Source organism: Nothobranchius furzeri, chromosome 19, assembly GCF_043380555.1.
Source record: "Nothobranchius furzeri strain GRZ-AD chromosome 19, NfurGRZ-RIMD1, whole genome shotgun sequence".
In the NCBI taxonomy this organism is placed as follows: Eukaryota; Metazoa; Chordata; class Actinopteri; order Cyprinodontiformes; family Nothobranchiidae; genus Nothobranchius; species Nothobranchius furzeri.
Window position 1 is genome coordinate 9,632,627 of NC_091759.1, and position 12,430 is coordinate 9,645,056.

The 12,430-nt window shown below is 38.8% G+C and overlaps 1 protein-coding gene across 1 annotated transcript; it reads right to left on the reverse strand.

Moving 5' to 3' along the window:
• Positions 1–1,659: 1,659 nt before the first annotated feature.
• On the reverse strand, positions 1,660–12,194 carry LOC129164562 (uncharacterized). Its single transcript, XM_054745023.2, has 5 exons — positions 12,014–12,194; positions 6,211–6,297; positions 5,958–6,121; positions 3,620–3,698; positions 1,660–1,892 (listed from the first exon to the last, which is right to left on the reverse strand). The coding sequence occupies exons 1-4, from the start codon at positions 12,078–12,080 to the stop codon at positions 3,633–3,635; spliced, it is 384 nt and encodes a 127-aa protein (XP_054600998.2). The 5' UTR covers positions 12,081–12,194; the 3' UTR covers positions 1,660–1,892; positions 3,620–3,632.
• Positions 12,195–12,430: the final 236 nt, after the last annotated feature.

Below are 12,430 nucleotides of genomic sequence, written 5' to 3' on the forward strand. Positions count from 1 at the left end.
TAGGATGAACTTTTTTAACAGTCTGTACAAAAGTAAACTCAATCTAATCTGAAACACAATTTAAGGATAAAGGCAGCACAATCTCTGATGCTTTTATTTTGACGAGACAGGGCGTTGAACCAAACATTCCAACAATCTAACATAAAGGGAATAAATAACCATATTTCTGTCCTGTAAAGCAATTGAAAAATTTTACTCTGTCTTCACATCAAATGTAACAAAAAATGTAATAAAATTGTTTTGGCAAAGTTTGATTCAAGGTAAAACTCCAGATAAAAACTGAAAATCTTCATGTTGGAGTGAAGTTGATTATATAAAGAACAATACAGGCAGAAAAAGAAATTTTAGATTCTAAATGATTTTTGTTTCAAAGGAACACTTTTCACTGTAAAGTCCTAATTTCTCACCAGAGAGCACAGTTAACCCACCAGAAATCCCATTAGAGAAAAACTCCAGCTTTGACCGAAACAGATACTTTCCTATTTTTTGTCAGTTTCCATGAAATTATATAAAAATTTTCCAAAGGGAAACCAAATTCGCATCTCAAAGCAAAAAAGGTGCATTCAGTATCCTTGGCCAAAAAGAAAAAAAATAAAATAAAAACAAAAATTAAGGATTTCTAAAGGAATACTTTACCACAATACTGTGCACACATAACATTTTTCAAACATATGTTTTCAGGACAGGTTAAACTAGGAAAAATGTGTATGAAATTTAAGAAACGTGTATTTATGGGTGTTTTAAATAAAGTAAGATCACACATGCTGCTTTAGTGGAGTTGGAAGACGTTTAAAATAGAGCTAAACTTTTGTCGCCCTTTAGCTGTTTTTGTTTTGTTTATCACAACAAATCCATATAAAACTATCTGAAGAAAACAGATATTTAGTCTCTCCCTCACTGCTAAAGGTCTTTATTTTACATGCTGTAAAATCATGATTCTTCTTTATTGTTATTATAATTATCACATCCTTTTTATTTTAATGCAAATATTTTTAATGAGACCAGTAGCATCAAACATTTATAAGGATGAGAAAGATTTTCGTGTTTATGTTCATTTAGTCAAAGATTATGATGACCATGAAAAATTCAGTCCTGCACAACTTCTGCAACCGTTCGACTAAATACAGATTTAGTTATAAAAATATAAAATTGGATGTAACTGTGTCCCTTTTGTATCATATCAGCGCCTTGGGCTTCCTGACAGGGTTGCGGAAGGCGCTTTATAAATAAAGCTTTGATTGATTGATTGATCATATCCAACTCAATAGGCTTTTTGGATCAGGAGAGATGATTTTGTTTAAAAAATAACTTTTTTCTTATGCTGTACTTTGTCATGATCATTAACGCCTTTTGTTTTTGATTGTTTTGTGTTTGGGAACAATAAGGATCTGTAGGTCTTTTGATGAACATCTCATTTAAAGTGTTTTGTCTGTTTAACATGGAGGACGCATGAATACTCACATTTGTCTGAAATTTCTTTTTAATTTCAAAAGACTAAGAGTGGTTTGAGAACCCTATTGCAGATTTCTGTGTTTGCATATTTATAGTGTGACGATTATGTTAGTTAGCACAACCTCATTGTTTCTACCAGACAAGTTAATGCTGCCATTTTTCTTTTCAATATAAAATGTCATAGAAGGACCCTGGTCCTTACTTTCTTGTGCTATTAAATCTCAGATATATTTCCATTTTAAAAAAGCTTCAATGCGTAAAACAGTTCAGTCTTTTTTTGGTCTATGGTTGGCATAAGTCCACCTGATCCCACGCCGAGGGCCACAAACTGGTCTTGACTGGGATTGAGGTGGTGGTGGTGGTGGAGCTGTTCAGTCTCTACTGAGGTCAATGTGATCATGTCCACCTCAGGTCGAGTGATCAACAGACCCACCAACAAGCTGAAAAACACACACACACACACACACACACACACACACACACACACACACACACACACACACACACACACACACACAAAAACTCATTTAAAAACTCGTAGTTTAACTTTCATCAGATGTCATGAAATTAAATTCTTGTTTATATTCATTTTTGTTGAGTCCAAACGGTCAACAGGGTGACATATCAGCTATAATCAACAATACATTTATCACAAAATATTCTCTGTTTGTAGTTTCATGATGTAGAAATGGTCTGACGTAAAGAGAGAAGGTTGTAGGGCACCGACAACTCAGCCTTGAGGAACGCCTCATCAGTAAGTTCTATAAGAAAATATTTAACCTCCTCAGTGGAATCAGTATTTTTAGCAGTATTTACTATTTAAAATGTTTTTGGGGGACAAAAAGTTAAAAGATTTCCTTACATTTAATTCTCTAAAACAATCCATGTTAGCAATCTGATGCTAACCTGTTGAGCCAAACCTTCTCCAGGTTTGACCCTTTGCTCACTCAGAATGAACAAGATTTCGTTTTCTTTGTTCAGACATTTTAAACAGTTTACTTATTTAAAATGAGACTACTGTTTTTAGAAAAACATTATGCACTTTCAATATTTTATGTTGCTTTAATACAAATTTAATCATAACAAAGAGTTTTAATTGGTGATCTGTTATCAAATAAAATTTCATAATTAATTAAAAGAATGATCCGTGCATATCTTCAGCTGAGGACAACCCTTAGTCACATTTTGATCCAACATCTTATCTCAACTGAAGACAAACTTTTGTATGGGTCCCTTTTCATGCAGCAGCTTAAATCTGATGTTCACTCTAAATGTCACAAATGAACTAATTATTTCACATAAAACATTTACATAGACCTTTAAACTTTTCACATATAATTCAACATTATCCTAAATGTCCAGCTGAATCAAGTGAAGTCATCTAATTACAACGGAACAATTTTATCAAAGATTCACCGGACTGGATCAGCAAAGTTCAGTTTGGTGCGGATGAAGACCTTCAGTTCTTTTTTGGTGCGTTTGAAATATCACCTGGGTAAAATTTCAAATGAAGAGATTTGTGTGTTAAAAGAATGCTAAGAATGTACTTTATATAATGCCTTTCATCTGTTGCGTCCAATGCGTTTTAAAGGTTTCTGTTCACAAAAAATGGTTATAAAGTTCCAGCAGTCAACACGAAAAGGAAAACACAGTAAAATAAAACCACAAGCCAGTAAATAAAATGAATCTATGCTGATTTTCTTCTGTTGCGACCAAAAGTAAATGTTCACCATTTTGTTTGCAGCAGATTCGACATGTTTATCCTCTTCAAATGTAAAATTATTCTCTTTCTCACAAATAAACTGACATTCAAAATGATGAGTCAGAATTTCCTGTTTTCAAAAAGTTTCCACACTTCTTGTCTAAAGGATGCTCATTTGAAAACTACATCAGATGTGTTCATTACTACCAACATATGTGGACTTTTTATGTATTTTAAAACTATTTTGATGGGAAAACGCACATTTCCTTGTTTTAAATCACTATGAGTACTTAATGCGAGCTAAATCACAAAATTCCCTCTCATCTCCTTCCTGAGGCGATCAGATGTCACATTCAAGTTTACAAAAAAAAGAGAGATCTGTGCTGATCTCAGTGTTTCCTGCTGTGATTTTAAAAATCGAAAACTTCCAACTGACACGTGAATACTTCAGCACGAGTGACCTACCTGAATGTGTGTGTCACAGCTGCTGTAACCTCAGAACCATCATCAGGATCATTAGACTCCAGATCAGCGTCCTAAATTCCTGCAGACAGTAAACGCATCTTTAAATTAGACAAAAAAACTACTGAAGATACCAATTAGATTAATGAAATATTGTGGATTTTTTTTCTCTTGAAAAATCATCTGGAAAATATTAAAACTTAATTGTGTGGAGCGCCCCCTTCTGGCAGACACACGAAACGCTTGTTGCACCCTCGAAACCAACATTTCTTCTATTTCTGAGAGCTGTTATTAACCTCCTGTGTGTTCTGTTTTAATTACATGTCATTTAACACGAACCTTGCATTCAGCTGCATCTGTAAATCATAAACATGGTGTTTAGCTTTTATTTTTTGCGACTTAAATGACTCACGGAGGAACATTTGAGGTCACTTGTGTTGATTTTGTGAAAATGTTTGTTCAAATTTGACTGAAATGTTCATTCCAGTTTACAGATGTTATCATCTCATAAATTCAGAGCATCTTCTAGGAAAAAACCAGTCGGAACATGTAGGACAGAGTCTGGGACTGCAGCGGTTCTGGTTTTGGATCAAAATCTTCACAGAGGAACAAATGTAGCTGGAAAACATAATCTTGTAGAAAATGAAAACTTTATGTTTGAGGTTTTAAATCCAGTCATAAAGTGGATTATGTTCGGTTTTGTTCAGCTTGAAGGAGTTTTTGGCCCACTTCTGTACGAAACATCCCTAAATACCAGACTGATTCAACCCAGAAGACCTAAAAACCACAAATCAGCTCTACATGACTTTAATTATTCCTTCACAGCAGACAAAGTTTACATTTATCTACCGAATACAAGAACTAATCAACGGATTTCTGTATTTTCTGTGAATCATGTTTGTGATTTTCCACCTCTGTCTGCAGACCGGTGTCCACCTATTTGTTTCTTAGAAGTGAGGAGTGTCATGTTTATTGATGCTGGCAGAGTTCTGGTCCAACCTCCCAGAAAGCAGATGGACTCTGACTGTTAACAGAAGCCACCTGCGCTCTGCCGCTGAATCAGCTCTTTTCATAAATAACAACAGAAATAACCTCACTTTGATCCAGATCATCTGCTGCCGTGAGATTATGTTGTTTCTGCTGCTGGATTAAAAATCAGCAAAGATTTATTTTCCTCAGCTTCTACAAATGTGAAGAACTGGAACTTCATTAGAAAGTGTCATTTTTTGTTTGCTTCTTTATTATTTCTCTTTAAATCATTTAACACGTTATGAATGAGATGTCTTAAATGTAAGAGTTTAGTGGATTTTATGATGCTGAATGGACTTTTATTCTGAAGGGGAGATGATATAAATGGATTGTTTAATCTGAAAGTTGTTGAGATACTGAGTTTCTGTGTGGGATTTTAATCATATTTTATTTTACTTGACATTTTAGGACCTGGTGCACACATTAGTGCACAGCAGATTTTGGTTTTACAACTGAAGAAGTCAACTCGTAGACATAATCTCCCACTGAAACTACATTGAATGCATTACTATTTAGACTTATCAGGTTCAAATAAGCCCAAACAGCAACGAGAATCAAAACATGCATGTAAAGAAAGTGATTTGGTCTTGAGAGGTCATTCTGATGCTGGTTTACGGTTTTTGCATCAATCTTCACCTTTCTTTGCCATTCATTCCTTCATTCAAGGCTGAGGACTTCCTCTGTCACCCTTCCCTGGATTTGAGACCACTTTTAGATATTTTGAAGAATTTATTTCAACAAATTTACATTATAAAGACCATGAGAGTCTCTACTGCCTCTGTAAACACTTGAAAAAACACTTGAATAAAAACCTGTTCATTCATTTTCTGTCAGTGTTTGGTTTCAGCAATTATGTGCCTAAAACAAACCATTTTAAAAAGTTTGTGTTTGTGATGTCACAAAAAAGGAAACTGGAATAGATCTCCTTCTCATGTGCAAGAAAGAGCTGCTGCTGGAGGAGAAGCGGCTCTACTTCAAGCCCCTCCCACATATCAGAGCTTCTCAGCTTATAGTAGCTAGTCAGGGGGTGGGTGGGTGGGTGCGGCCAGCTCCTGCTTGTTTTCCTAAAGTGACAGAGGCCTAAATTGGTTAATTCTGGAAGGAACTGAAGCTGTAAAGAATAAAAACTGCTGATTCATTAGTGTGAAGAATTTAAAGCAAATACTTCCACGAAAAATGTTTTGTATTGACCATAAAACTATTCTAACTTAAGAAAAAAGCCCTACGACCTCTTTAATAGAACTCTTTAAAGTGTTTTTAACTCAGAATGAGTCCAGTGTATCTGAACCTCTAACTGATCTGTAGTTCTTACCAGAGTAACAGGAAGAGACGAAGCACCAGGAAGTCTGACACTGATACCCTCCGTCGTTTCTTTGGATGTTGTCATGGCAACAGTTGCAGTCACTTCCTCCTCCTCTTCTTCTTGTTCATCCACAGACACAAAGAACTTGTCCAGGTCATCAACGCTGGTGTTACCTGAGGTAGATCATCCACGAGAACATCTGAGTTTACGCCACCGTGACGCAGTAGTCTGAGAAAACAGTTTGAGGGTTTGTGTGACTCACTGTAGAAGCTGTACTCAAAGGTGAAGTTGCTGCTGGAGTCGTAATCTGGAGCTGGCGTGACGTCGTCGTAATACTGAGCCTCACAAACTGAAAACATAAAGAACACACCTGTTTTCTGTTTGTTTCATGTCAATAATGTGTTATTGCATATTATATTGTATTGGAACTTCCTTTAGAAATGTTTATTTTGGTTTTATTTCCACATTTTATTTAACATTTTTCCACGTCCGGCATGTGTGGAAGTTATTTTCCCATCAGCTTGCAGGAGGATCCGCGGGGCGTCTGCGTCTGAGTTCTGGCTTCACATCAAACATCTGCATGTTTTCACTTTATTGCTGAACAGAGTTTTTGTTGTTGCACAAAGGAGATGTTTTAAATCTGCACGTCAGACGGGACACTCGATGAACCACGAGTCAAAACAGTCAGTAAACAGCAGCGATGGCAAGTTTCTTGAATCAGTTTTCTGCAGCCCTGAGAATATCCAGGAGGGCTTTTTGCACATTTCCACCAAACATCTCTGCACTCATCTGATGTGCATTATTCACCCACGGTGTAGCGTTTCCAGCTGTGAGAGCACACCTCCTCTGCATGAACACTGGCTGCAGAGAAAGTAAAATTCTTCTGTCCCGAACAGTCAACTTAACAGAAATCTTACTGTCTGATCAATCTGAAATTTAAAACCTGCACCAACGCGACTCCCATGTGATCGTAGTGTTCATCAAAGAGTTTGAGTGTCTGAAATGTCCGGATAACCTCTGATAACAGAGTATACTCTCCTAAAAGAGGGCTTGGATTCACCAGGACAGGTGCTTTCTTTTCTAAATGATCTGATAAACAGCGTGTCTCGAGGATTAAGGGAAAACTAGTTCTGTTGGACTTTAGGTGGCTTTGGTGATCCTTCAGACAATTAGAAACACACAATTTGGATCTTTGGAGATGTTTTAAAGAAGATTTAGTGTTTAAATACAGTTTTAAAGGGGAGTCAAAAAGTCTAAAGGTGGTGTATTTTTATTTTTTATTTAGATATTTTTAAGGGCTGCATCACTTCACCCCTGCCAAGACATAAACTTTAAACCCTGTTGAGTCACCCCTTGTCCAGGCGGGGTCACCTGATAGGAAAGTGGAAGGGTTAAATTAAGTTTTAAACATCATATTTAGGGTTTTATTGACAGTCAAGTCCTCCTGCAGTAGATTTCAGTGTCTTTAATAACACACGTCCTCCTTTAAGTTGTTTGTGAATTGATTTCACTCTCTGAGCTTGTTTTAAGAGAAGCCTTTCCGTTTTTTAAACAGAAACAGCAGGTGGGGCTAATTCCCCACCTCCACCTCTGAAACAGGTGGAAATGAAGAGAAATGTTTTTCAGACGGACCACAGAGATAAAGTGATGAGAAAACCCCTCAGTTACAGTCTGATGGGAAACAGCTCCCCCAGGACCGTCCTCATCCTCCTTCACGTCCAGCCGAACCTCCAGAGTGTTTCCATGCTTGGGAAAATACTTCTGCTGTTCGTCTCAGACCTGAGTTAGTGACTGATGAGACCACAGAGAGACGGTCGGAGTGTTTGTCCTCCCGAGGAGAAAGATTTATTTAGCTTTTACTAGACTTTTAATCCTATATTATTATAAACATGTATGTGTTTCTGTTTGCTGCAAGCTCCCTGACTCACTTCTGCAGCTGCATGTCACTAACTAAAGTAAACTGTGTGTCATTATTGTGGTTAAAAGTCACATTTTTGCAGCTGTAGATGCCAAATTCCACTCAGAAGAATATTTATTTAGCATATTTCAGATAAAATCATGAACGGCCATGATGTTTGCGGTTTATCTGTACAGTAAAGTGTGTGTTTCTTTTGACAGTCTAACAACACGACTGTTTAGCAGCTCATTTAACAGATAAGCATTAAAACAGCTGTTCTGCACTACTGCAGCCAGGTGGACTCATCCTGCTGTTTCTATTTCCTTCTGTACAACACACACACACACACACGTGCACGCGCGCGCACACACGCATGCACACACAGGACTGCAACCCAGACCTCCCAAACACCCCTTTGAAGGTCTGTCATACAGTGAGGACAGGAATGAGCATTTAAATGAGGCAGAAATGTCTTCAGAGAGTAAATCCATTAATCCATCCTCCAGCACTGATCTTGAACTGGGTCACAGGGGCAGATCTCCCCCTGATGAAGATCTGAAGAGGGGCTCTGAGCTGCTCACGATCCAGCTGTGAGGTAAAATTACTCCAGTAAAGCCCGATTCAAGCTCAAGGCCTCCTCTCTAAAACACCTCCACCAGAGGACATCTGGTACGCATCTCTACAAGACGCCCGGACCTCCTCGGCTGCTCCCTTTGGATGCGGTGGTGCATGACTCTATTCAACTAGATGCTCAACATATCTCTCACACTGGGATCAGTGAAAGTTTGTTTTGACTACAGGTTTTTTTTTTTAGATAACACGATCGTTCCCAAGAGGCTCAGCCCTTGACCTTATTCAAACATTAGGATTCAACATTGCTTAAAAGAACTTTGCTTTAATTTTCCAACGTGTTTCTGTATAAAATTCTAAATCATTATAACCTGATCCATTCTAAATATCTCCTTGAATGGCCTCTGTTTGGAGAAATAACCTTCTAAAGTGTTTAGAGCACAAATGAAAACCATCTTAAAGCAGCTCCAGTCAGTTCATGCCATTTTATTTTATTAGCTTATACAAAAACATCAAATATGCATCACACTGTGCTTTTTCAGAAATACATAATAACAATAAAAAAAGACACTGCTGGATTTCAAGACAAACGAAAATAGAAGCGTAAAGCATAACTGACAGATGATTAAAAGTTTACAAATTAACTGCAGGAATTGCTGTGAAATTTCAGAGACTGGAGCTGTTTTAAGACGTCAGCAATCCCCTTGGATCTTAGCTCTAGTGGTTAGCTCATCAGTCCTGTAGGATGTGCTTACTATTTCTCCAAACAAAGGCCCTTCAGGAAGCCATCTACAACAGGTAAGATAAAAGTTTACCAAAAACTAAGGATGACTTCAGTTGAACTTTGTCCAAAAAGTTGTTTTTTGTTTGTTTGATTATTTATTTGTGACAATAATTCTTGTCAGTAAAATATGCCGGAACTCCTGACGAGTCGCCTTTACGAGATAAAAGTTGTGAAGAATGTGCGTCTGTGGAATGAGCAGCACAGGTAAACATGTGGGCAGTGTCCCTAAAACAGTACAACACCCCTCTGCAGTTTTCTCCTGTTGGATTTCCACAGATGAACGGAAACACATCTTTAGAGCTCACCTTGTAAACATCCAGATGGTCTTCCCAATCGTAACCGCGGACCTAATTTTAAACATCTTTGCTGAACTTAATCCAAGCTTTATGACCTAATAAACCTTTCAAACTCTTGTTAAAAAATACCTTAGCCTGACTCGATCACCGACAGGGGCGGCTCTAGGGTGGGACCGGAGTGGGCCAGTGCCACCCCGATAGCAAGCTCGGAACGGCCCTGTGCCCCCCTGCTGAGCTGATGACGTTAATAAGTACTGATTTATTTGTGATACTTCAGCCTAATGTGAGACGTGGGACCTTAGCGTGCGCGCACACACACACACACACACACACACACACACACACACACACACACACACACACACACACACACACACGCTTATTTAGTTTTCAGGAGCTCTGAAACCCAACTGGTCCTCATGCAGTGATGACAAATTCACTAAATGAGGTCAAACAGTGATAATCCACCATTTTTAATCTGTGAATTCTGATCTGATTAGTGCCAGTGAACATTTCCCACCTGCTTTAAAAAAACATGGAATTAAAGGGACATTTCACCCAAATAACCAGAACATAACATGATCAGATGCTATCAGTAGCAGAGTTTATTGTAACAACATGTTTGTGTCTGGATGGAGCAGACAGCGGTGAAGGAGCGCTCTGTTTGTGTTGGGAGAAGTGGACACCCATTTAGAGCTGATGGAGGATTCATGAGGTTTGTGTTAGCTTTTATATGACAGGTGGTCTCAATTTCAGAGCCCATCCCTCCATTGTTTCTCTAAGATATTCCATTTCATAGACTAACCATCACACACACACACACACACACACACACACACACACACACACACACACACACACACACACACACACACACACACACACACACACAGTGGTGGGAAGTCAGGGGGAGGGCTGGTAGTGATGATCAAACAGGAAGTATGTCATCTCTAAATATCTGTTAATCACAGCTTTGTTACTGCAGAGGAAGTGAAACCCACTGACACACAAACACACACTTTTCATCTGATGTCACCTGTCAGTCAAACAGAGTCTGGGACCAGGATGCTCCAACAGAAAAGGAGAAAGAACAAGGAAAAACCAAATGAATGGGTGGGAAAAAGGAAATCTGGAGAATTGAGAAAGGAAGGGAAGTAATAAAGAATGAGATGAGGAAAGAGAGGAAGTTGGGAAGAGGAGAGAAAAGGAGGAAAAGAACAGGAGAAGAGTGACAGGAAGTTAGGAAAATTAAAGTCTGAGGGGGGTCAAAAATAGTGTGGGGGTGGTTGTTGGCGAGGTTACATGAGAATCTTTACAAAAACCAGCTGTACAATGCAAACACGCACACACACACATACACACACACACACACACACACACACACACACACACACGTTTATCTTGAGTGGAATTAAAGACAATTACAACTGAAGCCTGTGAGCAGTGTAACGGTTAGCCAGTTGATATCTTGCGCCACAGACAGCTGTGCATATCTGTCCCGCACAGTCAGCGCTATTCCCTGTAACCATGGCAACCCTTGTTTCACCTTCTGTAGAAGAGGGGTCGATCACATGATCCATGTTTGAGGAAGCAGTTTGTTTGTAACAGAGATGTAATCTTAAAATCATCCAGAGATCTGATGCATCTTTTTGCAGCTGAAATGTGAAATTGCCCTTTGTCGCTTTTGAATGAAAAAGTTTGAGAAATTAGTTTAATTTTGATATTTGTTTTTGTCGCAATAAACAAAATAAAGTTAGACATTAAATTAAACACTGGATGTTTAGCGGTTCATTTAAATTATAGGGATTAAATGATGCTTCTCCTTGGTCCTCTGGTCAATGGGTTCAAACATTGCATTTCCACTGCGGCGTCAGCAGATCTTCACAGATTTTTCAACAGCCAGCAAATTTCTGAGAGCCTAAATTAGATTTAAATCTAATTAGACAAAAAACAAACACCAACGATCCCACGAGGAGAGTGGTAATTTAGGGGTTACGGCATTTTCCCACAACTGTCCTACGTGAGGTGTGGGTGTGACTGAGCATCAAATCTGCAGGTTTTATCTCCTTATGTGCAAGAATCAACTCAAACGTCTGCAGCATAAAAACCTGTAATCACGCAGTCTTAATGCAAAATATGTTAACCTCAAAAAGAATTAGAATGACATCACGCCAGCTGTTGGTGTGCTTCTATTCTTTACGTGTCCTCCGACCGGGAAGTTTTTATTTACGCTCAACTTTAAAACTAATTCTGCAAGTTTGAATTCCCTGAGTTTACTTCAAAAGCAACAACGTTTGAGTCTGTGGAGAGATTACAAGGGGAAATTAGGAATAATCTGCTTGTGTAAAAGGCAACATGACCTGATTCTGTTACCCATCACACAAACGGGAGAGGAAGACCTCCAGTGGCTTCAGCAGGATGACAGGGAGGAGAAGAAGACATCTTTACAGTTAAACTGTAAAACAAATTCAGCTGAACAGGAAGCTGAACAGCTGCAACAGCCCGACAGTTGACTCACCAGCACTCAGCAGCAGCAGCAGAGAGCCTCCAAGCAGATGAACAGTCAGAAACCTGAACCTGGACATCGTTCACATGGATGGACGAATGGACGGACGGAGAGACAAAGACAGAACAGAGACAAAGGACAGAGAGGTGTAAAGAGTAGCTGAGCTCTGAATGAACACTTAAGAGAAAAGGGGAGGAGAGAGTGAGTGAGTGAGGGGGAGGAGGAGAGGGATGGGGGGGAGGTGGGGGGGCTGATCTGGTTTTCCTGCCAAGTTTGTTCCCGTTTGCCAAAAAATATGAGAGACCTTCAGAGTGAAGGCTTCACAGAAACAAAGAGATGAAACACAAAAAAATCTGTTTTTTACTCCCAACGTCGTGGAAACGGTTTCAGACTTGTTATATTTACACTGACAGGAAAATCCCAATTCAA